The sequence below is a fragment of the Myzus persicae genome, unplaced genomic scaffold (genome assembly GCF_001856785.1).
Source record: "Myzus persicae strain clone G006 unplaced genomic scaffold, MPER_G0061.0, whole genome shotgun sequence".
NCBI lineage: Eukaryota > Metazoa > Arthropoda > Insecta > Hemiptera > Aphididae > Myzus > Myzus persicae.
In genome coordinates, this window is record NW_019104400.1 from 293,761 (window position 1) to 320,947 (window position 27,187).

General features: G+C 33.5%; 1 protein-coding gene across 6 annotated transcripts in view; it reads left to right on the forward strand.

The window, feature by feature from the left end:
- Nucleotides 1–27,187, forward strand: part of LOC111041884 (disco-interacting protein 2) — a 147,924-nt gene that overhangs the window by 96,302 nt on the left and 24,435 nt on the right. For 3 of the 6 annotated variants that reach the window (XM_022326324.1, XM_022326322.1, XM_022326321.1), the window contains exons 2-3: nt 23,996–24,070; nt 26,700–26,819. In XM_022326324.1, coding sequence (XP_022182016.1) covers nt 23,996–24,070; nt 26,700–26,819 — 195 coding nt within the window. Of the gene's footprint in view, nt 1–8,153; nt 8,423–23,995; nt 24,071–26,699; nt 26,820–27,187 lie in introns of those variants that run through there. The other 3 variants (XM_022326326.1, XM_022326323.1, XM_022326325.1) reach the window with 2 other exon arrangements.

The following is a 27,187-nucleotide window of genomic DNA, read 5'->3' on the forward strand; positions in this document are numbered from 1 at the left end:
GGGCAAACCCATCACCGTCATTATTATAATCATAGTTAATATGTTCCGCGTGTGTACATTCGCGTGTATTTCTCGTGTGCACCATTTCGTGTATGTTGTTATTGCGCACGACGAATGTCAAACTTAATATTATTATAAAGAGAAAATCGCTAAAACTATAATATTATGCCTACACAGGTAGGTATACCGTGATATACGACGAGGACTCCGATTTCCCGTTTGCTTCCCTTGCTCCCATTTTGCCAGTCTAAATAGGCACACCGGTCGATGATATAATAGGCGTAAGACGTCATCGCTATGTCGCCTGAAGTGGAATTCCATAATATGTTAAACTCAAAAACAGACATAACAATTATCATTTTTACTGAACTTTAGGCAAACCCTAAACGCTTACCATATATTATATTATTTTAGTAGTGATGTTATAGTAATATAGTATATTATCGTATCTGAAAAGTTTATATATATATATATAAGGTAAATCAGTAAAATATGTACAACTCATAAAATACAAATCACAAAACGATATATTATAATATTGACTCTAATTTTATATTTCTTTAAAATCTTTAGTAATGGAATATGATCAGTTTTCGGTGTAGGTATTGGATGCTATCATTATCATCCCTCTATTAAGTGTAATTTTTTTAAGTCTAAATTGTTTTCCCCATACAATGATTTTTAAAAAAATTATATTTATTTTAATATGATGTGCATTGTAGTTTTCATAGAATCAGTAATACGTGTATATGTATACGTATATATATATATATAGTTATAAGAAATTACCATAAACTAATTCAATTTGAAAATCATTGCAGAACTAGATAATAAACATTTTAGTTGTAAAACAAGTATTACTTTTTTAATTAAAAAACAATTATTATCATCGATTTCAATAATTTTTTGAATAGTATTCAGTAATTGAGTTTTGTAATTATTTATAATACATTTGGTTTTAATTAATTTTGATCAATCTTTAAAGTTGTGTTGTACAAAGTTACATTCATACATAAATTATATCATTATATATAACTGTGAAATTTAACGTAAATAATAGGTATGATACATGCAACTCCCTAGAATTCGTGTAAATTTGCATGGAAACTTGGAAGATTTGAAAATGTCGAATACAGTATGTGGATTTTTCTTTTATATGTATATATATATATATGTTGTTTATGTGAATTGTTCACACTGCAGTGTATGACGGGGTATGGGCTATAATTTATACGACGGTAGTGCTCTGTTGTGTCCGTTTGCTGCTACCATACTACGTATATTAGTATACAATAGCGGCTTTACCGCAAGAAAGAAGTCCGACTATTATAATACTTATTACTGTACTATTGTGTGTACGTCGTTTTCGTTTAGGTAGGTATATATATATTATTTACCACTGCGGTACAGCGAAATGTCACTTACAGCTTAAGTGTTATTAAATAAATTGTCCGGTTATTTTTTAATATAATTTTTATTCATAAAAAATACAGACAATTTACTTCATTAATTTTTATTTTTATACTTTTTTCGTAGACCTGAAATATAGCGTAAAAGGTTGAATTCGGTTTATTATATACTATAATAATATGTATCTATAAACGTTTTACTCAGTTTTTTTTCAACTGATTTAATGATCATAATATTTAAACTCCTAATATATATTAGGTAATGGGTAATATTATATCCAATGGATATATATGACTTATGGAATGGCAGATGTTTACAATGATCGTTGTGATCGATTATGTCATTTAAAATTTTTTTTGTAATATTAAAATAATATTAAATTTTTATCCGTGGAGACTTGAAAGTCTTATTGGCTAATTATGTTATGTTGTTCAATATGTACACTGACATATCAAAAATGTTATTAAGATAAATACATTTTAAGGTTCAGCTTATTCATACCACTAACCTATTCATACCGTTCCATGTTAGGTCGGTGTCCTCTCGAAAAGTTAATAACAATAATAGGTTATATAATATGATACAAATTATGACAATTGATAAAATACAAAATACCTATGTTTTCGGGAAAAATTAATTCAACTTACTGTATTAAAAATAAATAATGATGGTAAAACAAATTTTATTAATAACAATAATATTATTATACAATGATTTATTATTGAATTCAAATCTAACACTTCTATTGCAGTCTACTCAACGACGAGTACACTCGACACATACTGTACAGCAGACCGTTACCTACTTACCCGGTTTCTTATTTTATCTTTATTTCTTATTTTATACACAGCAGAGTTAATTTGGGTTCGATTTTCCTAAAACAGTGCAGCCGTCGCATAATGTTTCAATCATCGCACAAACAAGACCGTTCTCGTTTTTTTCGCTTCATACATTATTTATTTATCATGTCTTGTTCGCGTTTCTTTGTAAATTATTATATTTATATTTTTCCGACAAAACTAAAAATTATATTCCCGTTTCAAAAAATCGTTAACCATGAAAACCAGCCAGCGAATCTCATTACATTGTTCTTATGGATTCGTCGAATCACATCGGAATAATATAGTATCGTATTATAATTTGTACTGCGAGAAAATAACAATAATATCAGTTTCAAAAAAAGCTAATTTAATTATGCATTTTCTGTACTATGGTTATTCTATTTGACTTTTAAATTATCCACAAGTGATATTGTATTCAAAATATGTGGTTTTGATAATGCAACTGATGATTTATTAAGCCCAGATTCAGTGACAACGTGAAAAGTTTTATAACATTTTATCATCAAATTTAATTAAACTGTCAAGATGGATTTTAAACAAAATTATGTGGATCAGTACAATTATAATATAATTGTCATTCGGGCATTGGGATATTTCTGAATATTTTTATCCGAAATGATGATTAGCTATTTATTAAAACAGATGATTCAATCAAATTTGAAATGTATTATACTTTGGCGAGTATTTAAAATATGGGCATTTAAATTTGTATTAAAATAAAAAGCTAAATGTGTAACATATATGTTAATAAACTTTACTAACTCAAATACGTCAAGTATCATTCCTTTTACGTTGGATATTTTTCAAAATACTTAGGTCGTTTCTACGAGAAAACTTTTTTTACGCAATTTGTTTACGTTCTATTTATGAATATGTCACCCACTCGCCATCTGTATCACAGATGTCATGATATTATTAAAACTTTAATTTAAGTTTATATTTATGAAAAATGCGTAAAATGTTTGAGATTGGCCTGTTGTTACTGTCTAGACCCATGTTTTATTGCACTCGATATAATAATACAGTGTTGTGGTTTTAGGTCCACATTCCGTACTGTGATATTTGAAATCAAAAAATCCTGGAAACTGTAAATTATATGACACCCATATATTTTACAATTTTTTGCGATATTTTATTTGAACCAATAAAAGAAATTTTTTTTTAAACACTGTTTTGATATTAATTTTAGTAGTATGTTTATTAATTTTCAATCGAATATGGCCCTAGTACCCGGGAATTATAGTTATAGTTTTATAGTTTATACTACTCATAATAATAATTATGCCTTAATGTTATTTATACCTAATGAGTTAGGTACATATGAAGATACTTATTTACATCCATTAATAAATAATATCTATAAACTGTAATATGAAAAGTTAACCTTTTGGAATTCTACTTCGAAAATGGTCAGTTTAGAACTTATAGTTTTCCATCCAAAAACCTTGTTGTTTTTTATTTGTTTATGAATACTCCTATTTTAACTAGAATTCAAAAGTGGAATTTATATTTGACGAACTAATATTTAGAACACCCATTAAAGCTTTTAGTATTCATAGAATAATTTCAAACCCAAGATTAAACCATATATACTATACCAAACATGCGACTAATTATCAACCTAATTTGTTTTAAAAGTTTATTTGTATTGACTCTTAATGTTTAATAATTATTTTGTTTTGAAATAATTAGGATTAGTATAAGCTAGAGTATATTATCTTATTAATACTTTATTCTAATAGATAGATCATGTTTCTAAATATGTGCTGCCAAGTAAAAAGAAAAAGAAATATTTAAGATGTATTGCTTATTTAATTACTCGATTTATCTTCAAAAAACTATGAGTGCAGGGATGCAGGATATTTAGAAATGACTTAGAGACTCCCAAAAATAATTAAATGATAGATTTGACAATACAGTATGGATAATATTATTATTATTGTTTACAAGTCTGATAAATTGACTATTACTCGATCGAAACATCAAAACTGCATTGTGAATGCGGAACGTACAATTAGTAGGTACGTTTGCGTGTGTTGGACAGCGATCACTGTGAGCGTAGCATCCTCTTAAGATTTGAGTTATAATTGTACCTACGTTGCTTCAGATCTCATTAATTGAATCTCATTTAATTGTAAATATATATTGTTGCAATAGTAATGTCCATAAATTGTATACCTGATGACCTTATAAAAAAAACACTCAATTATACCGCATTTCTCGGATGTAATTATTGTTTAATTATATATTTCCAAGTGATTAATTTCTTGAACAGTCGTTTTATAACGGGCGTTCATTTCGTCGTTGATACTCATCGCGTTAAAATCGCAATAATGTGCGACCAAATATAGCTAGATTGTACCCTAGATGCAGCTTGACTTCCTATACAGACATATTGTAGTGGAAGCCCTGACCTAACGAATTATTTCGCGTAATCGAAATCGGTACCATTCCGAATATTATCCGATAACGCGTTTATAGCGAAATGACAATAATGTATATCATAGTATGATTATATGTAAATTCTGTGCAGGCGACAACGACGACGGCGATGATACATTTGTCTGTCCTTTGCCGCCCTGGTCGACCTACATATATGTAAATCGTCCTTCCTCTCCGTGTCGTCGTCGTATATCGCGATGGCGTTCGAACGCCGTTTTCGCGTTTTCCGCGCACAAGTAGTGGGCAAGACATTTTTGCTTTCGGATTTGTTTTCGTAAGACGACGGCGTACTCGCGGCGTGCCAAACGTCCGTCGTCGCCCGCGTAATTGATAAATTTCTAGACACAAACCCATGACCTCACCTCAACGACGTAATGCGCCGTGGCGTGTACTTACTACCGCACACGTGACTGGCCTGCAAACACGGCCACCGCGCTCGCTGTTTATATACAACACTCGCGCCCTGCCCGTCTGTCCGGCGCGGCTTCCGAATTCCTGAGCGAAAAAGCCCAGTTAGTAGGTGCGTTCGCCGGACTGAAAAATCAATTGTGCCCCTCCGCCATACCCGCCGTACATCATGTATTATATTATTATATTCTGCTCGCGGACGGGCTCTGTACGTATATACTATACAATATGATATTATTATTTAGACGATATACCGCTATAATAGAACGATGTATATATACCTACCATATATATAGGTACTTGTGTGTTTGCAATACCTGCAGCGCGGTGTATATAGTACGATATATACACACGTAGAGGTACCTATATATATATATATATATATATATGGTTGTGTTGGGGTGTATATTATAATATACGTATAGCGAGTTTTCGATGCTCGATTTAGGCTAAAATTACACATCCATAACCATCTCGGCATATAGTATAGACTACGAGCCATGGTAATACTATATATTGTGGTGCATTCGATACTATAATAGTGTACATATATTATACAGTCTGTACGCGGTATAATATGTATGTGTGTACGATCACTATACACTGCACTGTACGTATACCTATAACACGATCCGGTGGACCGTTCCCCAGAGTGCTGTACTATTTGGTTACACGCAGAGCCGCTAAACGGTCTCGCCAATATTGCATTTACCCGTGTTTAACATGCAGATCACAATTATACATACATATAGTACAATATGCGCCACTGGAAGCGACTAAATTTTCGAGAAAATATACGTATCGTCCGCGCGCAGCAAGCGGTTATTAGTTATCGAATAACCGTGCATATTATATACGTTGCAATATTATTATTAAGTATTTTGTGTTTTAAACGAGGGTCGTATTGTTCCAAACCATGTAATAATAATATACTATACGCAGCATTGTGTGATGAAGCACACTAGCTGCTCACTCAATAATACTCGTCATACTATGCGTGTTGTGTTTGTGATCTGTTTTCGAGACATGCATATTTAAACGTCGTCTATAAATATGTAATTTTTCTGACGCTGCGACGGCCGCAACTCGAACTACGGAACTAGGTTAAAAATCATACATTACGTGTATTATGTATATGTATGATACGAGTCGAGAATGTATTTAAAATGTTCAAAGAAAAATATCTTGTACATTCAGAGGAAGTGGACTGTTATATCAAAGAAAGCAGTTTAAGGACGAGAAATGATTAAGTGTATCTTTTGAGCTTTGTGCCGTGTTAATTACTTTTTAACAAAAAGAATATGTGCATTTGACAAGTGAATTTTTCAGTTATTCGGAACAATGAAATGCGCACGAGTAGCTTTGAATTCTGCGTAATGACGCGCATTTTCATTGTGCAAATGTAGCCGCCAAGTAAAAAAAAAACTATATTATATATGTAGACGTATGATGTATAAGTAGACGCATTTGTTTTTCACAAACGAGTACACGTTATTCCAATAAAAAAACAATGCCTAGATGATATAATTAAATAATTAAATTTATCCTTTTTTTCCCCAAGCACGAATATTGAAATATGTGTATATTATCCGTCTCTTTTTGGAGTAGGTGATTTTTTTTTTTTGTTTTGTTTTTTCCAAACTGTTAGTTGAAAATGTCGAGGATAAGTAATTAAAATTTAAAATACCTATAGAAATATTTTTATTTTAAATAAAAATGTCTTCGTGGAATATATTTTTATGAAAACCTTTTGATTCCTCTCTCGATTTTGTATTATACAAAACATGTTTCTGATGTTCTCAAAATATAATAAAGGTAGGTATAGGTATATAGTACTTCTACTATATTAAATTTCTTTTAGATTTATATTTTTATCATTTAATATTCGCAAGGTACAGTAAAATTATATTAAAACATTTGTACACATTTGAGTTAAATTGCGTATGCGCATATCATTAGATTACACATTTTGGATTCACACTACATAATTATTTTGTTCAAATTGATAATCATGCTGAACAAATATAAATGTAATATTTCGTTATAAATCTCAATTGTGAACGCGACACAAATATTTGCCGTACGACTTTTGTTCACTTTGTTGACTTAACTAACATTCACTGTGTAAACGTACCGAAATCATGAATAAGAAAACAATAATTGTAACGCGTGCATTTTATAATTTAATAATAGCGTAAAAACACAAATAGGTTTATATAGCTCGCTTAGAATGGAATATCAATAATCATACGGATGCATTATGGTAGGTACTGGTTGGGGATTGAAATAATTGTCGTTTATTGAAACCGCATCTCCGCTATAAAATCCGACCTAGTATTCATATACTACTGTGATGTAGACTTAAGAAATAACGTTTTTCGACAACGATATAGTCATCTGAACGTTCGCCCACCATATTTAAACTATAATCACCTATTTTTTTTTTTATTTTTTTTTATTTGAATTAAGCCTCGGCAACTATGGCCATTGGCAACAAAGAATTAAACTATAATCACCTATTATAACACCTTATATCCGCGACGTTGATCAGGCGCGACGGTACTCATCGTGTCATTATAGGTAATATTTAAACCACCGCTCTGGTCGTAGCTGCTTAGCTGTATATGAATATTATTATTATTTACAGTTAGTTTTAACAATGATCCTTATTGTTTCAAATACGAGTGAAACCGCTCGAAATTAAAAAAATAAGTCCAATAGAATAGCCCCAAACTCTCGTGGGCACGAAGTATAGGGTGCAGGTACTTATGAAATGTATAGGTAAAAGACATTTTTTTTTTTTTTTATCGAAACACACACAAACCTTCTGCGGGTTCCTCGTGCCCCGACTTTTGTTGGTTAGGTACGTGCGGGCGACGGGAGTCTTTTGTCTAGAACGCGGAAAGTCTGGCGGACGCGCGCGGCGCCACCCCCGGGCCGATAGTGCCGCCACCCCAACCGACACCCGCGTGGAACGTCGCGCCACCCTCGCGGCGTCGTGACCAGTCGGCCAGCAGTCGCGATGCCGTCGACTCGTCCGTCTGTTGTTGTTGTTGTTGTTGCTGCTGCCGCCGTCAGCGGCACCACCACCGCCGCCCGTACGGATGGCGGCAACTTGTTGCAGAGCGAGTTGGCAGTGACGGCGACGACAAGTCGGTTGGATGGCGGCGCGGCGGGAACGACAAGTGTCATAACGCGTCCGGAAACGTTGTCGCGTCGCTGACCTCTCGCCACCGTGGCCGGACGTGGCTTACAAATGGACTCGGACGACGAGCCCATCGACTTGGAGGACTTGTACCAGTGGCTCCAGCAGTTCGAGGGTACGAATACGTGTTTTGCATAAGTCCAGCGCAGATGTTTACCCTTCTTATTTGTCAGTAGTATTGGGCACATTAGGACAATTTATAGACAATTCCAGGACTTTAACTATACTTTATGTATGAGGTTATACGTAGTAAACGGGATCTTTTCATACCTGTAGATATCCTCCCCACAAAAACTTTTTTTGATATTGAATTGTCTTTTATTACAGTAATTATATTTTCAAATAATGGCGTGCATTTGCTATTTTGTATTCTAATTAATGTATAATTTTTGATTCATTGTATTTTTCATAGTTTTTCTTTTTTATTGAGTGTTATATTTTACTGGGACTCAGCTGACATCAAATCTGATGTTACCGAACTGAGAATATTGCAGACAAAACTGAAATCAAATCGTATATTTCCTAACCAGTTGTAGATGCTCTTCGTATATTATGAAGTCATTCGAATTGTACAATTATTTAAAATATTCACAATAAATTTGATTTGATATTTTCGTGTTCTAGAAACACAATGTTAAAGTATATGGTCTAATCATGAGTGCGTTTAGTATAGAGCACATATTTTTACTGATATGATTTATTTTTATTTTTGATGACTCTACGTAATTTTTTAAAACAGTTTGATTGTATTGATCCCGAAGTTATAATGTCATGTCTCAAAAATCAATACAAATGTATGTACTCTTATAAATTAAAACTATAAAATGTTCAACGCATAGTACCTAAAAATAATATTTATTTAAATGTTATGTACTATTTCTATTGTTATTCTGGTGGGACGGGTGTAGGAGCTACGACCACACGGTAAACTTTGCAATCAAATTTTCTATCCCCTTCCATTCCGAGTACGCCACTGTGGGCCAGCGGTTGGGAAACACTGGACTATTTAGTAATACATGACCGCCCAATAAATCTGTTTATTAGAATTGGAAATTTAGTTCGATATATCGTTTCCGATTGCAAACTATATTTATCATAGCATAACTCGCTTTTGGAGGAGGCGGCTTACTAGTTTTTTGTGTACAACGTCTGCAGCGCTTGTGTGGGCTTTAGTTGGGTTACGAGGTGTTTTAGTGGTTTTTAATTACATTAATATATTATTATCTTTTCACTCGTGGTATTCGGTTACGACACTTTTGGTCGTGGCTTCACGCTGTTTCTCTATGTATGTATATAATTTTATGTTAACGTGAGGAGCTACGTCGAAATATATAGGCGCAACAATTATTATCCTCTCGGACGTAATTATCTCATCCAACGTACCTACATATTATATATTATATCATATTATGTATATACCTTATACTCGTGGACTATATATTTGAACCTATTTAATATTTATAGTATATACATGCGAAAAGCGATTTTTAATTAGCACCTAGCCATCACCGCAGCCATTTCGTAATACCCGCACCCCAATTATTTTACACGATTCAAGCGCACTAGGATTATTATATTAATAGTAATGAATATTTACATTAAGACCACCAAATTTTCGTGGTCCACCGCCGCCGGCGCGGCGTTGTCCGATATCGGTTGTTTTCATAACAAACATGTTTAAGAAGTATTATAGAATTTCCGCTTAAAATATGCGCCCTTTACACACACACAAATACACCACCCTTCCACTCACGTTATACACGGGATTTAATTCGTGAAACCCACGTCCCACACACGAATGCGCATAATTTAATATACACAGACATATTTGAAGGAAAATTGACTATACGGCTGAATTCTTTTCATATACCGTATTACACTATTACCGTGTACGCCAACGGCATTGATTATTCGATAACGCACTAACACGTATCAAACAATATTTGATTCAATTTTTTTTCTCAATATCCAAGGATTTTTGTACATTTTATTTTACATTCAGTTTAAATTTTAGTATCACATTTGTCATAAACTAGTCACCAGATGTTAATTACCATATAAATAAATATAATTTAGCTGAATACGCTAAATTAAGAACGCAAATGTGCAGGTAAATTATAAAAAAACGAGTCTTTCGTTCATCAAGATTGTTCTCGAGATTAGGTGTAGGTATAACAATAATACACTATGTGAATTTAAAACATAATGAAAATGTTTAAGTTATGTACAATTCATTATCAAATAAACTTGTTCATTTTACTATCAATTGCCCTATAGTATTTTATATAATGGGATTGTTGTCCTTAAAATAATTGTTAAGTTCTTAGATGATGAAAAAAAAGATTAAAAATTTCTATAGTTAACTTCACATTTTTTCTTCTTAATAATATAATAGTCTTAACTCGAGTGGTGTATCACTGCATATCGTGTACAGCATTCTCATATGTTCGTCGGGGATTGTCTTAATTGTTTGTTTAATTCCAAGGTACTCTAAAGAAACTCGAGACTTTTTATTGTACGAGGAAACTTAAGAAGAATACTGTTTACCCATAGGACCCATATTTTACAAGAGATGTAAATATATTTTTTTAGAAAATAATAGATGTAGGTACCTATTGTACATACTTTAAATGTAAACATTTTAAAGCTGTTTTCCATGAACAAATTTAATCAAAAACAAGTAATGTTATACGCGTGCAATTTTTATAGTGTACGACGTACATATGAATATTATAAATTATAATGTTGGGATTAATTATGTAATATCTCGTACATACATACATACATATATATATATATATATATAGGTATATACAACTATCAATATAATAATACGTAATGAACTAATAAATAATACGGCAATTGATTCAGGAATTAAATTAATATTATTTATGTACGCGCAGCAAATAAATCAAAACTCGGAGATTTGTTCATCGCAATATACTCAACAATCTCGTGTGTATTCATTGTATTCATAATCTCCGACGTCGAGTACTCAAGTCGATCACATATACAAATATTGTATTGCATACGTTTTTTGAGACATATCTAAGGGAGTCCAATATAATATCGAAATAGTATTTTACTTTTTTCATCGATTTGGTTCGGTCTTATACTTGGGAGTTCCGAAATCAATAGAATTTGATGTCACACTGATATAATATAATATATCATTTTTGTTATAATCGTCTTATATTCTGTCAGTACAATATTTATAATATACTCAAGTGTTTTTTTTTTTTGCGATAAACATTTTACCATACGAGTATGTCTATATAATATAGTACAGTATCGAGGAACGGAAAAATGTCAAAACGTAGTGTCGCGGAACAACACACGATAATACGCTCATTGTTTTAAAACATAGTATAATATTACTTTTCTCCCCATAAGTGCTCACAGTTTATCAACCGCCGAGTTGGCGTTGCAGTTTTCTATAAAATGTATTTAATATAATGGTGGCAGTGACGAAAGAATAGTTTTAGAGACGATTGATGATTGTGACGCGAAAGACAGTTAAAGCTCTATTCTCCGCAGGCATGTGGAGTATTACGGCAAGTTCATAACGAGTAGTCGGTGGTTGGTCTTAATGTCGTATTTGTTTTTTAGCATATTACATATTATCATTATATTATTATTATTTGCTGTGGGGGTTTCGTCTGTGTCAGGTTGACGTATTGTTACGCGTTTGTGTTTTTCGTTTGGTTTTTATCTTCCTGCAGTCGTTCTTCCGGGAAACCATCGTGAAATTACCATATTATTTTATAAAACTACGACGAAAAAAAAATTATATCGATTCGTTGCTTATAAATTACGACCACGCGGACGCCTACGTACACACCCGATGCGAAAAAAAAACAACAAATATATTATGTGTGGTATAACAGGTATTTTGTGTACAACAATACGGTATAATACCTACAATACGACGACTGCTGCAGCAATGGGCGATTTTCTGCAAAATTATATATATGTATTTATTATCCCTGAGAGTCCCGCAAATCGATACTCAATCTAATGCTAATCTGCCGAAAAGCTTTTTCCCGGCTCCACTAATTTCTGCAGGCTTCCATTTGCTTTATCGTTGTATACACGCGATTGTCATGTTTCTGCAGCTATTGCCACCCGTGTGGATTACGACGTACCTATATATAGCTTTATGTACCCAAACTTTGCACCGGTCCCTCTCCGCTGCAGCGTCTGCTAAGACTGCTAGTAATATTATATCATATGATTTATATATATTTATGTTTTTGCTATACCCATTACCCATATACTAGATAGTATGGAATACTGTAATAATGTATAGATATATTTATTTCCTGTATTCTCTGTAATTCGCGTCGGTGACCTTTTGAAAATGGTCATTCGTTTCAAATACAATAGTATACATTATTGTATTAAAACTATTATAGGTATCACCGTCATTTCATTCCCTTGGTAAATTATTGAATGGGAATGAAGTCCGATGGATACGTTTGACGGCCAAATACTATGCAAAGAGGATTTCTGCTGCGTTCGTGGACAATATGGTAAACAATAATTGTATATTATGTATAGTGTCTACGTATCCCTCGAGAGTCAATGCATTATAGCAGAAAGTCGATTTAAAAAACTGTCAGAATACGAAGCCACTATAGACTGCTGTCATTGGCATTGTTACAAAAAATAAACAGAATTAAACGTTTTATTTGACGGTCGTTTTTATTTTGTGCATTTAAATTTCATTGTGGACCTGACTAAGGTTCTGATTTTTTTAACACCACAATAAGTCTACATATTATTTTCCATTGTATTGTATAGCTGATGTGCAGTAAATTTAAAAATGCAAACAAACGCAATATTTTACATCTTATACATTTTGTAGTTCAAGTTTTCTAATCGTTATTTCATTCGGTTTGTTGAAATACGACAATTGATTATGCGGAATAGAAATATGATATATTATAATGTTTGGCGTGCATAAAAGTACTCTCGTTGGCGTAAATCCTTTGAAACAGTTTAAACGGATTCCGAATTTCAATCATACAACCTCGAGGTATCAACATTTCGACAACAGTGGCCTTTCCGTGCACATTATTTCAGACGTATTTCTTGCACACCTCCGAATTCAACCGAAATGTTATTACAGTTTAAATTACTTTTGCTTTCCTGATCAATTGTTCAAATAACTCGTACCGAATTCACGCTTCGCGCGTATAATAATAACGGCTAACAAATTCGATATGTTCTCGCATGCAGTTAAATCAGCCACTATACGTGTAGGAGGTAGGCACCAGCTATGTATAGGTACTACAGCACAAGAAGTATGTATACATTTTTTTTTTTATTAGCTTCTAACTAAAAGTTATTATAGCTCAACAATTAATTGAATACTCGAGATGATGAGGATATATGATGATAATAATTAAAGTTATGAGGTATGATTGTTAAAGCGATACTTATGATGACAATAATAATGAGATATATGTAGTTTAAGATATATGCCTAATAATAAGAAAATAGGTTGTCATAGATTGAACATTGTGTACTGTTACATTATAATATATTATACTTAAAACTCGGTACCTACTTGAAGCTTTTTTCCCCAAAAACGATTATTAAACAACTATTTCGTTTTATCGTGCACTCGTGCAGTGTATAGTAAAAGGTATCCTTATAATCTGTGTACATTTATTATAATATTATTATTATGTTGTATAGGTATACTTATAATAGTTATAACGTTAATAATATCATTCGTAAAAATTACCGATTTTACCTACCGTGCGCAAACACGAAATCGAACATGTACATTGCCTGTGTATAATAATATTATGCACTATATACCTATTTTTTTTTTTTTGTCTTCCCTCGCGTAATCGTCATATTATTATTATATTCTACCGGGATATATACGCACGAATACGACGACGACTCGTGATGAAAGTTGTATTCCCGCGCCGGTGCCCCGCGGGGCAGAATCTCGCCCCCCCCCCTAGCTGCGCTTGCTGGGCAATATTGCTCGGTCGTCTCGGTATCTCGTTCCCGTTATATTGTTATACACTTACAACAACCGTGTGTGCATGTTGCTATATAAGACACACGAATGTAAAACGATCCGGATCGGTGTACTGCGCTACGATATGGTATATATATTTTATGTGTGTACGTTAAGTATGATTTGCGTGGAGCGTATATTATTATTATTTGCACTTAATAACGCATTGCAAATATAACCCCATTGACCCTCCCTGAGAAATTAATTTGCGCATTGTGGTCAACTCTCGCCGCGTACACCTTTATTATACCTATACCAACGTAATAATGTTATTGTCGTACCCGCAGTTTATTTGTTAATAAAATATTAAAACATTCCTATATTATATAATTCCATAAGAGTAGGTATACACTATATATAATATAAAACATATTATTGTCGTTTTTTCTTGAATTTAAATAATTTTTTTAAATTAAAATAATTGATTAAATTTAAAAAAATAAACAACTCAAAAGTGTCAGATTGCTTTTGATCACTTATCTTTTTTATGTTATCTTTATGCATTGAACATGAATACGAGAGCATATTGCTTTTGGTTGATCATTTATTTTGAATCGAATTGCGAAGAGATTGGTGTTTTTTTTTTTTACTATTCCACTCATCGTGTTCGATTGTAATTTTAAACAAAAAGCCGGACAGTGAATCTTCTTTAGTTTAATTAAAATAAAATTATTGGATTCTACGCAGCACATGTCCGTGACGGACATTATTGATTGTTTTCTTATCGGTTGTTAGATTTTATTATCTATAAGGTGTCGTACATTTTCAATGGTTTTTTTAATCGGAATGTGATCACGGCACCTATTGTGTACAGTTTACTATTTGTTTGAGTTAAAATCTCAATTATTTTCGAATCCATTGTCTCGATTACATCCCAAAAGTATTTACACTGTCATTGCCTCGTATCTTTGAACATTTTTAAATGGTATGGTCAATCAATGATTATTCATCGAAAGATTTTAAAAGAAAAATGCTTTCAGTGTACATTTTTCTATTGATACTTGTACGGCGGTACTTGCTTTGCACAGAAAAACGGTGAATGTGTCTTGTATTTATAAAGCCGTCCAGAAGTAACCCAAATACTATGAACTTAGGTATTTTTATATGACGTAAAAAAAAATAATTGTAGGTACTAGCGTTTGTTTGCTACTCTCCTATGCATATTAATTGAATACCATTTGATATACCATTGAATATACGAATTTCATATATTATTTTCAACGAGTGTTGCTGTCACACAACTATATACTGTTTGCAAAATAGATAATTACGGGCTTGAAATTCTCAGGCTTCGTTTGCACAAGGTGACCATTAAAAAATGCATTGTTTTTTAATTTCCTGGTTCCCAAAGAGGTTTTGCAACATTGGTTTAACTCGTGAGCATGCTGGTGTGACTGAAGGCGTATATTTTCATGGGGACATCCCTTTTCGGTTTGGTGTGGTGACGACCCATGAACGAATAAAGAATGTTCTCCGAATTTAATTAATTATTTATTTGTATCGCCGTAAACTGCAGCCATCGAGCGAAAGACCTTCATTTGAAATGTATGCACGCCAAATGACAGCCACGCCGACGTAATCCCTGCAGTAACTTGTCGACAGATTTCCCGCTAAAAAAGGATTTTACTGACACTACTGTACTATACCTATATATACTGTTAATTAATGTTACTGCGAGCTGACGTGACAGTCGAGATTGCCCACTAATGGACCTCTGATGTACAGCATATACATCGCCGCTGCTGCTGCTTTTAGGCATATTTTATGTAGGTATACATTAGCGTGACGTTGTCAGTCGCGTCAACTGTAGTATTTGCCGGACCCGATATCCGTCGGGTGACTGGAGATGAACTCGCGATCATCTCGTTACTGTTTTTTATTTAAACTGACAATCATACATAGGTAGTACATATTATATCACCGAACTCGTATAATATATGTGCAATAAACTTCGAAGAACCGACGGTACAGAATAATATTATGTGCGAATGAATTTTTGAACCGGCGGGTTCTTATACGTTGAAATCGTTATTAAAAAAAAAATATCATATTAATATAATAAACACATATTACATATAGGTAGTCTATATAATATACTATTACATTCTCACGGCACTTGTTCATCTGCATAGGAATTTTTTCACCAGTCGTGTATAAAATGTGTATAGCTATTGTGTTCAAACGTATTCTGCAGTACGATATGTATATATGCTCAAATCCAATCATATATATATATTATCAAATACCTACTTATCTCACACAGAGATCCGACGAATAATGTGGCAGCATCGAACGTCAGCGGACTCGACTCTCCGCCCTAAACCGACCAAGTCGGCTATCACATCACTGCTGCAGGGAATCCAACATCGCCAACAGACGGCCGCGTAGTCTGTGCGTGTATGTGCAGATGAATGCATGCTCGGTATACTGTGTTTCATTCGCGTATATGTTTAAAAAAAAAAACCCTTAAACCTCCCTCCCGCGACACTCACGCCGCCACTTTCCGTGAAATCTAGGTCATCGTCATATCCCATCCCCCGTGTGCCGGCAGCAGCAGCCGCCGCAGTTACCGCCGCCGCCGCCACCACCACCACCACCACCACCGACCGATAACCTCGTCGCCAACACATAGCGTATAATATAACAATTTAATGATGATAGTATAATATATGGTAATAATATTATATATTATATATATATGTCTATTATACGAGCATCGCGTTCGGTCGTGCGGTGTTTATCGACCGAAAGTATGTGGTCGCGTACTGGGGCAATTAGAAACTTTTTAACCGTTTTCGCCGTCGTAAAGTGTTGCGGCGTGGCCACTGTGTCGGCAAACTTACTGCTTTTGCCGCACGCCATTATACAACATAACTATATAGTAATAGTACGCAGGTACATACGACGATGGTGAAACTAAATAATATATATTATTCAATCGGCGGCGGCGGTCGGCAATCTCTGGCGTCGTCCGTCATCGTATCCGTTCATTTGATTCGTATCATATATTTTTTAATGTCGTGCGATTTGTTTTGCCGTGATTAAATTCCACCGTCGTTACATGACCTATACATACATTGTATTTATCGATTGTCACACACACACACACTGAAAATACAAACGGATTGCGGCGATACATAATTTATGTGTCCAATGCACCGCAATGACTGTTTGGACTGTAATGCCGACAAATCACTTGTGTTTTTGCGAGTGCGCTCCCTTTAACTGGTCCGACGACCGTTATCGAGTGTCGTGTATATATATAATATATATGTACTTATATAGCCTTATAGGATTATGGAAGGTAGGTCCAGCCACTCAAACACACACCCACATTAGTCGGGGTGGCTATACCCCGGCGCAACTGGGGCGCGATAAGAAGTCGTCGCTACCCCCCGATGCCGCTGCGGGGGTAGTTGAACTGTGTCGAACTAGAAGAGAGGGAAAAAAAATGGAATTATCGCTAAACTATGTGTATAATATATATATATATATATATATAAGTACACGTGCACCACGTCAGACGACGATATTGGCGTAATAACGTCTTGAACGACTGATTTATCTGCGCTCATCATATATGACGGCATTATACAATTACGTTGCCATAGGTACTACGATTTAATAATAATATATTTATAGGTATTGTACCTAGCTGTTGCCGCTGTCATTGAATAATATAACGTAATTATATCTTATCGTTGTATACAAGCAAATAATATTGTATTATATAGACGTGCCACACCGCGTTATACAGCATAGGAACTATAATATAATATTATAGCAAAAGAACGTCATCGTTATAACATCAAACATCAACATCGACGACTATTAAAACCTTAAGAATCTCCAGAACACGGTTTTTAATTATTGTGTACGACGGAAGGTTTTAATTTTATTCGCGTCTCTTCTTGGAATTTAATCTATTCCGTATTGTGATCATAATAAATATAAGAGGAAACCATAATGTTATACCATGCGCGTTTTAAATTTCGAAATATATTGTAGTATTATTTTGTGATCCGTGTACCTTATAAACTTTTGGTTGGCCCAAATATGCTGTAACACTTTAAATTGTTTATACTGTATAATATATAAACAAATATCCAAAATTCGGATCTTATGACACGTAACTATATTATCAGGGTGGAATATATATTTTATACCCCGCATTTTCCGAGTACGTGCTTTAAAACTGCAGGTCCCAATAAATGCGAAAACAAGAAAACTGCGACACGGAGAATCTTATCTGCATATAAATTAGATTGTTTACAGGTGTTTCGAATTGTTGGTTTTATTGTATTATTATTAAACACTCGGTGCATAACATATACCTACCATTAAACTCTCAGAGTAAACGTCTTCCCTGCAGATGCATTCGGGCGGCGTGTGGTTCGTTACACGTGTAACAATGTTATTGAAAGAAATATGTATATAACACGATCATTCAATTGACAGCGTACATCATTTAGACATTAGTTATACCGCGCACAAAATAAAATATATGTTTTGTTTATATGTTCAAGACACTTTTCTAAATATTAGATTCACTTCGCGTGCATAAACGGAAACACAGACTCCTGTACGTATGCATCATATGGCTACGAAAAGCTATAAAATCTCGTTGGATACGTCTCGGCAGTCATCTCGTTCAGTCTGTTTTCATTAAATCGTAAACAAACGTTATTGCACAGCAGACAAAATGCCGTACATACCCAGCATTAAATATATATATACATGTATAATATTAAACTCGGTACAACAATGCGACTGCCGAGATGACTTTGAAAATTCGTTATCGTCTCCGACAACCTCGTACACCTGTTGTAGTTGTTGTTTATTAGTAGGCATGTATTTTGTCTATAATATATTATATATACATATCGTATAATATTGCGATAATTGTGTTAACCAATACCGCCGCTAATGGAAGATGAACATTGAAAGCACGAGCGTGGCGCGGCGTGTGCCTAAAACGTTTCGTAAATTAAAACAATAGACTCGCGTTTGGCGAAAGCCGTTGGAATATACCGTATACGAATATGATGTACCTATATATTATTATATTGGTGATGTGTGTTTCGATTCATCGTCACGACCAATTAGTTATGCGTGTCACACATCATACAGATATGATAATGTAATAATAAATATGTCTCTGTTGTCGTTCTATTTACACTGTGGCCTGTGACTCATCACAAAAATCCGTTTAAAATTCACGCGATGCGTATGCTGCACACACACACACACCCACACAGACACGTATCACAATACTTTTTACTCGCAAATCGCTAGAGAATTCCATCTCGTTTGCGCGTATATCCGCAGCAGTTGTCCTCTGCGCGGACCTATAGTGTCGCACTTTTTACCCGCATATTATCGTATAGTTATATCCACCCCGATGACATCATTCCATATTATGTTATTTCGCGTTCCTCCCCTACGCAACTGACAATAGTGCAGTATAGTGCGTATTGTACACGATAAATTGGTCTCCGTCCAAATATTCGTTGTCCATTTACACACACACACACAATCGTACAAACATTTGCGCAGAACACGACTTCAAGTGGTCCTGCTGCTAGTCGCAATTTAGCTTCGGGTGTTGTTTCGATCAGCAGCAGCAGTCGCTCCGACAATGTTTTACACACGCTAATATTATCCGTTTTATTACATCATAATAAAACTCGGCGTGAACGTCTGCTGGTTTTCCACCACGACCAACATCCGCATCACCGCCACTCTATGCATGCGTATCGTCGCAGCACTAGCTCTAAACCGCTGTAGTCAGCTTGTGAACGAGTAGTGTGTGTGTGTATGTATATATATATATATATGGTGAAAATCAAGGGGAGAGGAAAGCAGGAGAACCGAGTGGAGAGATACGCAATATGCCTGGTTCGGACGAGGACCGCGAAGGAGGGAAGTCAGCCGACACACAGTTGTGCGTATATGATATAATATGACATAATGTATAATGTATGTTGTATGGTTTGAAACGTATATACGAGATCGCGTTAAAATAGCACTACACACACGCTGCACGATGCCTACACCATTGCTGCTGCTGCTGCGGGTGGAACGAGCTCGCGTTTATAAATCACTTTATGAAGTTTGCCGCTGCAGCTTCTCGTTCAAACGATCCCATATAAACATATATATATATTATATTCGTTCAGTTTCTTAACTGGGTTACATATTATATTGTATACGCGTGCGAATACACATATATTTGTGTGTGCGGTGTGTGTGTGTGTGTGTGTGTGTGTGTGTGTGTGTGTGTGTGTGTGTGCGCTCGCGTAAATATAAACTCGTATATAACCGGTACTGGCGTGTGCTTTGTGGAAGTTTTTGGTGTGCTCTTCACGGGTGCCCGGCCGGCCGCCGCCGCCGCCGTATTGTCGGGTAGAATGCGCTTATCATTATTCTCGGACAAATCGCGTTACGCTCGGCAGACTATATTTGCTGCGGTTATATCACACATTTGTATAGTAGAACGGATGCAGTATATATATATATATATATAATTGTTAAAGTTTTTTTAACGGGGTGTGTGCTTGGGGGGTGCTGAACTGTAGACGAGAATTATCATTTATACCTAAACTTTTTTATTTTGGCATATAATATAATGTATCATAATACTATGCGGTTCGTCGTATTAATCCATATACACCGACGTATTGGTTAACAGTTTCAAATTACGTTTATAAACGAAATTATAAATTATAGCGAGTAGTATATGGCAATTGTGCAGCCACTCTCGTACAATCCGAATACGTTCCTTCTGAACACTCGTAAGTCACACATTTATTTGATGCTTCGTATCACTTTTTTGTTGTTGTTTGATTGTTGGCAGTTTATGTATTGCGATATCTCGCAATGTGTCGTCGCATATAATCGTCCGACAATGTGAGATGACCGACTGCCGCCGACTAGCGCCCGGGTCATAAATCAAAATATCGCCCGATAGATAGCAACTCTATAATAATGATATAAGGCACCTATCCGGCTTTCGCGCACGGTCATCGCGAACGGCGGATGTATATATATATATATATGTGCGTGTGGACGGAAAAAGCAGAGATGGATAGTGTACAATATGTATATTATATATGTATATATATATTATATATATATGGTATTGTTGCAGGGAGGATGTGTAGGTACTAGGTATATACAGCTAGTATATATATATATATATATATATATATATATATAAATCGTCATCGTGTCGAATCCGCGCGTGTCGTTGATATATTTATTCTATTATATTGTATTCTTGCTGTACGCCGGACAGTGGGCATTATTATTGTCATATGTGCTTTCGTCCGACGATACGTACGTTTATATACGATATGTGCTGTGTGCGTGTGTGTACGCTCTCGGCCGAGTCGACCACTTTTGTTTACTGTCTGTTTTCAATTCTCGCCGGCGAAACGGTATATTCGACTCGCGGAAAATACGCTTGTCGTCCGCTCGTCCGCCCGACGCGACGGGCTCGGCTGACGATGCACGTTTTACCCCCTCGCGTAAGTGAATATCTGTCAACACGCCGTGGCGCGGGCGATTTGTGCTTATAAATGATGTCACAGCTACATACAATAATATATATGTATACCTACAATATATATATATATATATCGATCGCCTGTATATATGCGTTTACCTCCCATCATCCACTCGATCACGTATAGTTGTGTCCGCTCAGCCTTTTGGCCCGGTTTCGAGAGAAATATCCTGTACGGATGCGTATTTCGTTGTTGTTATGATATAGTATTATGTACATTTGGCCGTATATTATGTATAGCTTTGTGTGTAAAACTCACGAAAATTCATGACACGCGCGTGTGTGTACGCATAAGATCGAGCGAAGAGGACGACATAGCTAGCAGTGTACACAATATATAGGTATCGAAACTTATTCGGTTGTTTCTATATATATATATATATATATATGTCCTTATGACCTCATATATATGTGTGTGTGTGTGTGTGTGTGTGTGTATATGTATTTGCTGTCTACGATTTATAACCTTTATAATATGTGTAATGGTTTGATACTTTTATTAAAGAAATGGTTTAGTCTTTTCCGGTTCTCCGCGGGGGCTAGATAATATATTGTTATATATTTAGGGTGTTTGTACAGGGACAAAAATACATACCATTTTGCATCGTTCTGTTGAACTCATTGAGTCTAATATGTGTGCTTTATGCATTATTTATAATATATAATATGGACTTGTGCTGTATGTATATATTTTATTATAATATTTCCCGGAATCGTATAGAAATTCGATAAATTTAACGACTCATCAGTGTCGTGGAAATTGTATAAACGTATACATTATATAATATTTAAATGCATATAAATGTGGTACAGATCATCATGGGAGTTGATGTCGAGGGAATTGTTAAATATTCTATCCCGTTAAACTCGTTTGTGCGACGCGGCAGAATGGTTGTGCATTTTATTTGTCCTGCAATAATCGTGCTCATGTACGCCCGCCGTGAAATTATCTTAAAAAATATCTAGATTAAAAAGCTATATTGAATAAAACAACATTGTAATTTAGTATTTCTTTTGTTTGTTAGTTTGTTTGTTCATTATGTATTTTATGTTTACATTTTTATATAGTTTTAAAAAGATAATTTAATATTTAATCTATACTTAAACCATAAACACGAAAACAAAAATGCATTCATTTCTCAGCTATTTTTCCAAGATATTTTTTCATTCGAACTTGTTTTGTTTCTGTTTATATCGTATTTATAATTCAATCGAAAACTTATTGTTTACTCAAACTTAATCGTTTTGTTAATTAATGTTGAGTTATATTTTTATTCACCTGAACTAATTAAAATCTATAATATCTTAGTAACATCAACTACAACAAACTTTACACTTAGTAACCATCCGTTCTATCTTAAAATAAGTATATTATTTAAATGTAGGTTAGGTACCTACTACAAAATTACAAATCAATATAATTTCCCTTGAAAGCTCACCAGGCTAGTTCACAAACATTTTTCAATGTAATTTAAAATTATATCCTATTAATTTGTTGTATCAATAAGATCAATACATAGAAACAATTAATATGAATGATTATATACCTAATGTCTGTCGTTTTAAAAAGCAAATTCCCTATTTTTACTGTGACAGTTTTAAAATAATTAATTGTTATAAAACATTTTTTTCTGAAAATATTATGTGAAAATTATATTTTCATATTATTTTTATTTTTTGATATATATGTTGATATTAGAATGTCGTTTAATCTTCGTTGAACGAAATTGTTTAACAATTTAGTCCACATTTAAACTAAAGAAAATATTTAAAAGCTTCTTCGAAAAATTACTTATTAATACTTTGAAGTTTTTCACAAAAAAAATTAAAGCTTATAAGCACATTTATCGTTGTTATATATATAATCATACATATGTTTGATAAATACCTTTCATGTAAAGTTAATTGATTTTAGCCAAATAACAGTGCAGCTGTTATTTCGTTTTGTAGAATACTTTTATATGTATTGTTAAGACATAAGACGATCCTTCAACCCTTTATTAATCGGAATAGTATAATAATAACTCATTAACGTTTAAAAAGGTTCTGATTTTAATAACGAAATTAATTTTTTGTTACAGGTGATATTACGCAAAAAGGATACGAGAAAAAGAAGACAAGACTTTTGGCTCCTTATGCTCCTAAGCAGCCCCAAGGTTTGTAGTCGTTAGCTATTTTTTTTATCATGACGTCTTTTAACGACCTAATCGATTTACATTTTTTGGTCTATAACATAAATTTTAAAACATTTCATCTCCCATCTTCCTGTTCTTTTTTTTCATAATACGTATTTTGTTTCCGATTTCATTAAGGCTTCTTTATTGTCAGTCTTTTTTTTACGATCAGACGTATTAAAATGTCCTAACTCAAATCGCCATGGAGTCCGTACTTAAAAAAAAAATCACAAAACAAAGGATGGCCAACAAAGAGTAAAGTCAATAAATCTATTGTCCTACAAAATATATTAGTCTAGAAAAAGTTAATTTTATTCTAATGGTAAAACTGAAAAGTATTTAGTTCATTTTCCTGTACGTTTCAATAAACATACTGTATTGTACCTATAATATGTTTAGAATAGGTTTGAACCAGTGGTTAAATCATTTTTTATCCCGTGTTGATCGTACTTCATAATTACCGTTTCGCAGATATTTATCATGTTTCTTCATTTAATATGTTTAAATAATTAAAATTATTTTCTAAATATTTGTTGCGATTTATTTTTGTACTTATGGAATTTCAAATGCCCAAAGTGGGTATACTATTTAAATTCATTATGTCTAGATTAATTGACAAAGATTAGTAAATTAATAATAATAATGTGGTGTAGCTCAAGTGTACACCTATAGTTGATTTTAAATTGATTTCCTTCTAAAATATGTTTGTGGTCGAGGAGGTATGTATAATACATTGGTGTATATAATATGTACTTACCTATTTGTTTTTAAAACTGTGGTACGCCAGACAAATGTATAACCTCTGATCAATGATTGACGGTGAGTTTCATAAACCGCGTGTAGTATAAACATTTTAAAATGAATACTTGTACTAAATGTATATAATATTAAAAATGCATTAGTATTAAGTTCTATGTTTATCGCGTTAAGTCAAATAAAAATTACATAGTAGGCGGGTTCTGAGGTAATACATCTAAAACTAGAAAAATATAGTTTTGGTCGTAGGTTGTACCAGTCATAGAGTTCATAGATATTATCTATAGGTACGTTTTATTACCACCTACTTACAAATTAAACATGTCTATTTACAGTTAAACTACACGTATAAATACAATCATTTTAAATTGCATCATTAATCATTCAACAATGATTTAGTTATGTATTCCTAGCAAATAATTACATTCTTGAACATTTTTTTTTTTTACATTTAATTTTGTATAAATGTAAATGTCTAATCAACAGTTTCTATGGGAAAATGATTTGTCTTTTTTATTGCGTAATTATTCAACAAACATATACACGTATTTATAAAAAAATTCATTAACTCGATGTCCTTACCCCAGTTTTGATAAATTTATCAAATTATCCTGAATTCTGTTTTCTAAAAGAAGTCACTTATCTGTGTGTGCATTTTCCCTTCGACATTTGACCTACTTTTTATTTTATTGGAAAGAAAATGATCACGAAATTCTCTTGGCGCTTCATTTAAATTGAAATATATTTATTTACTTTTATGTTTACGATAAACCGTTTCTTAGTTGTTAGTGTTTTATATAATAATGTAGTGTTATTATATTTTTAATGACTAATAATGGATTAAGTAATTAAATCTAAAAATAAGAAAATTCAGTAATGTGAATAATTAAGTAAAAACCTTTTGGTGATATTGCAATGTCTTTAGAACTAAATCGATTTATAAAACCTTTTAAATAAATTAAAAACAAATTTAAGTTCAATTTTATTTATCTTTGTCTTTAGGTGTTGAAGTATTATAGTTTTTTCACTAAAAATTTATGGGACTTAAGACCCACAACGTACTTCCGGTTGGTATAAACTCCAAATTGGGGTCCCCAATTTATACTAGTCAACGATCTAAAACAATTGACCTATCTAGTTTTAAGTACGTAGCTCAATTATAGAATATAATAGACGAGTTTTGATCTAAAGGACATAAGTACTTCGTTTCGTATGAAATAGGTTTCAATAATTCAATATAAAAACAATATTAAGCAATTCCAGTACTCTATAGATGTACAGATGTAACGAAAATAAGTGGTGTTATTAGTGTTTGATACATCATATTAAACGATATCGCAAACTATCCAATCGTTCCAATTCTTAAGAAATATCATAAAATTACAGAGAGCACCTATAGTATACATTGAACGTTTTTGTCCTTGTGGACCCTGTAATTTCTGTAAATCCAAAATAATTAAAAACCTTAATTTAGTCACGATAAATGGTTTAACTTACCCATAAATAGGTATATAATGGTTACGCTGATAATAAATTATTGACGCGCCTGACTACGATTCGTGTTTTTTGACTGGGTTTATCGTTAAAACTATACACTATATGTGTGTGTGTATATATAAATATTATACATATAAAATGTTAAAATTTGTAATATATTGTATATACAAAAGGAAATCCTTGATATTCGCCTATCATGTACGATATAATATTATGTTATTAGTGTTAATTTTATTGTATATCTGACCCATATTTATATATATATATATATATATATATATAATATTAAATTTGTATAAAATATTATGTGAGTATTGAATGTGCTGAACCAAGCGTGTGTGTTGTGTATACTTTACAGCCGGTCCCCCATCGGCTTCGAACAGTAAACAGCCGTCTTCCCAGCAGCATCAACATCATCAACATCGCACCAGGCGCACGCAAAGACGTGTCACTCATAATGAGAAACGATATCACTCAGGTACATTACATAGACCCTTGAACTTTTGTGCATTCCCCCTTATTCGATTTGTATAATAATAATAATTATTATTTCTATTTTGTGCGATACTGTCATTATTTTAATAGCATAGTATAATATTATAGTGGTGTGTTGTGCATGGTGTTTGTGACATTTATTTAATTGATATACGAGCATTATTATACTTTGCCTTCATAGATTTAATAATGTAATATAACGTCTATTCTATTATTTCACCTCTGTCGCTTGATTATATATATTGTGCACGCTACGCATCGCTGAAGACGCGTGGCGGGGTCTTTTTTAAAATTATTTTAGTTTTTATGAACACAATCGCATACTTTAAATATTAGTACACCTACCTGACG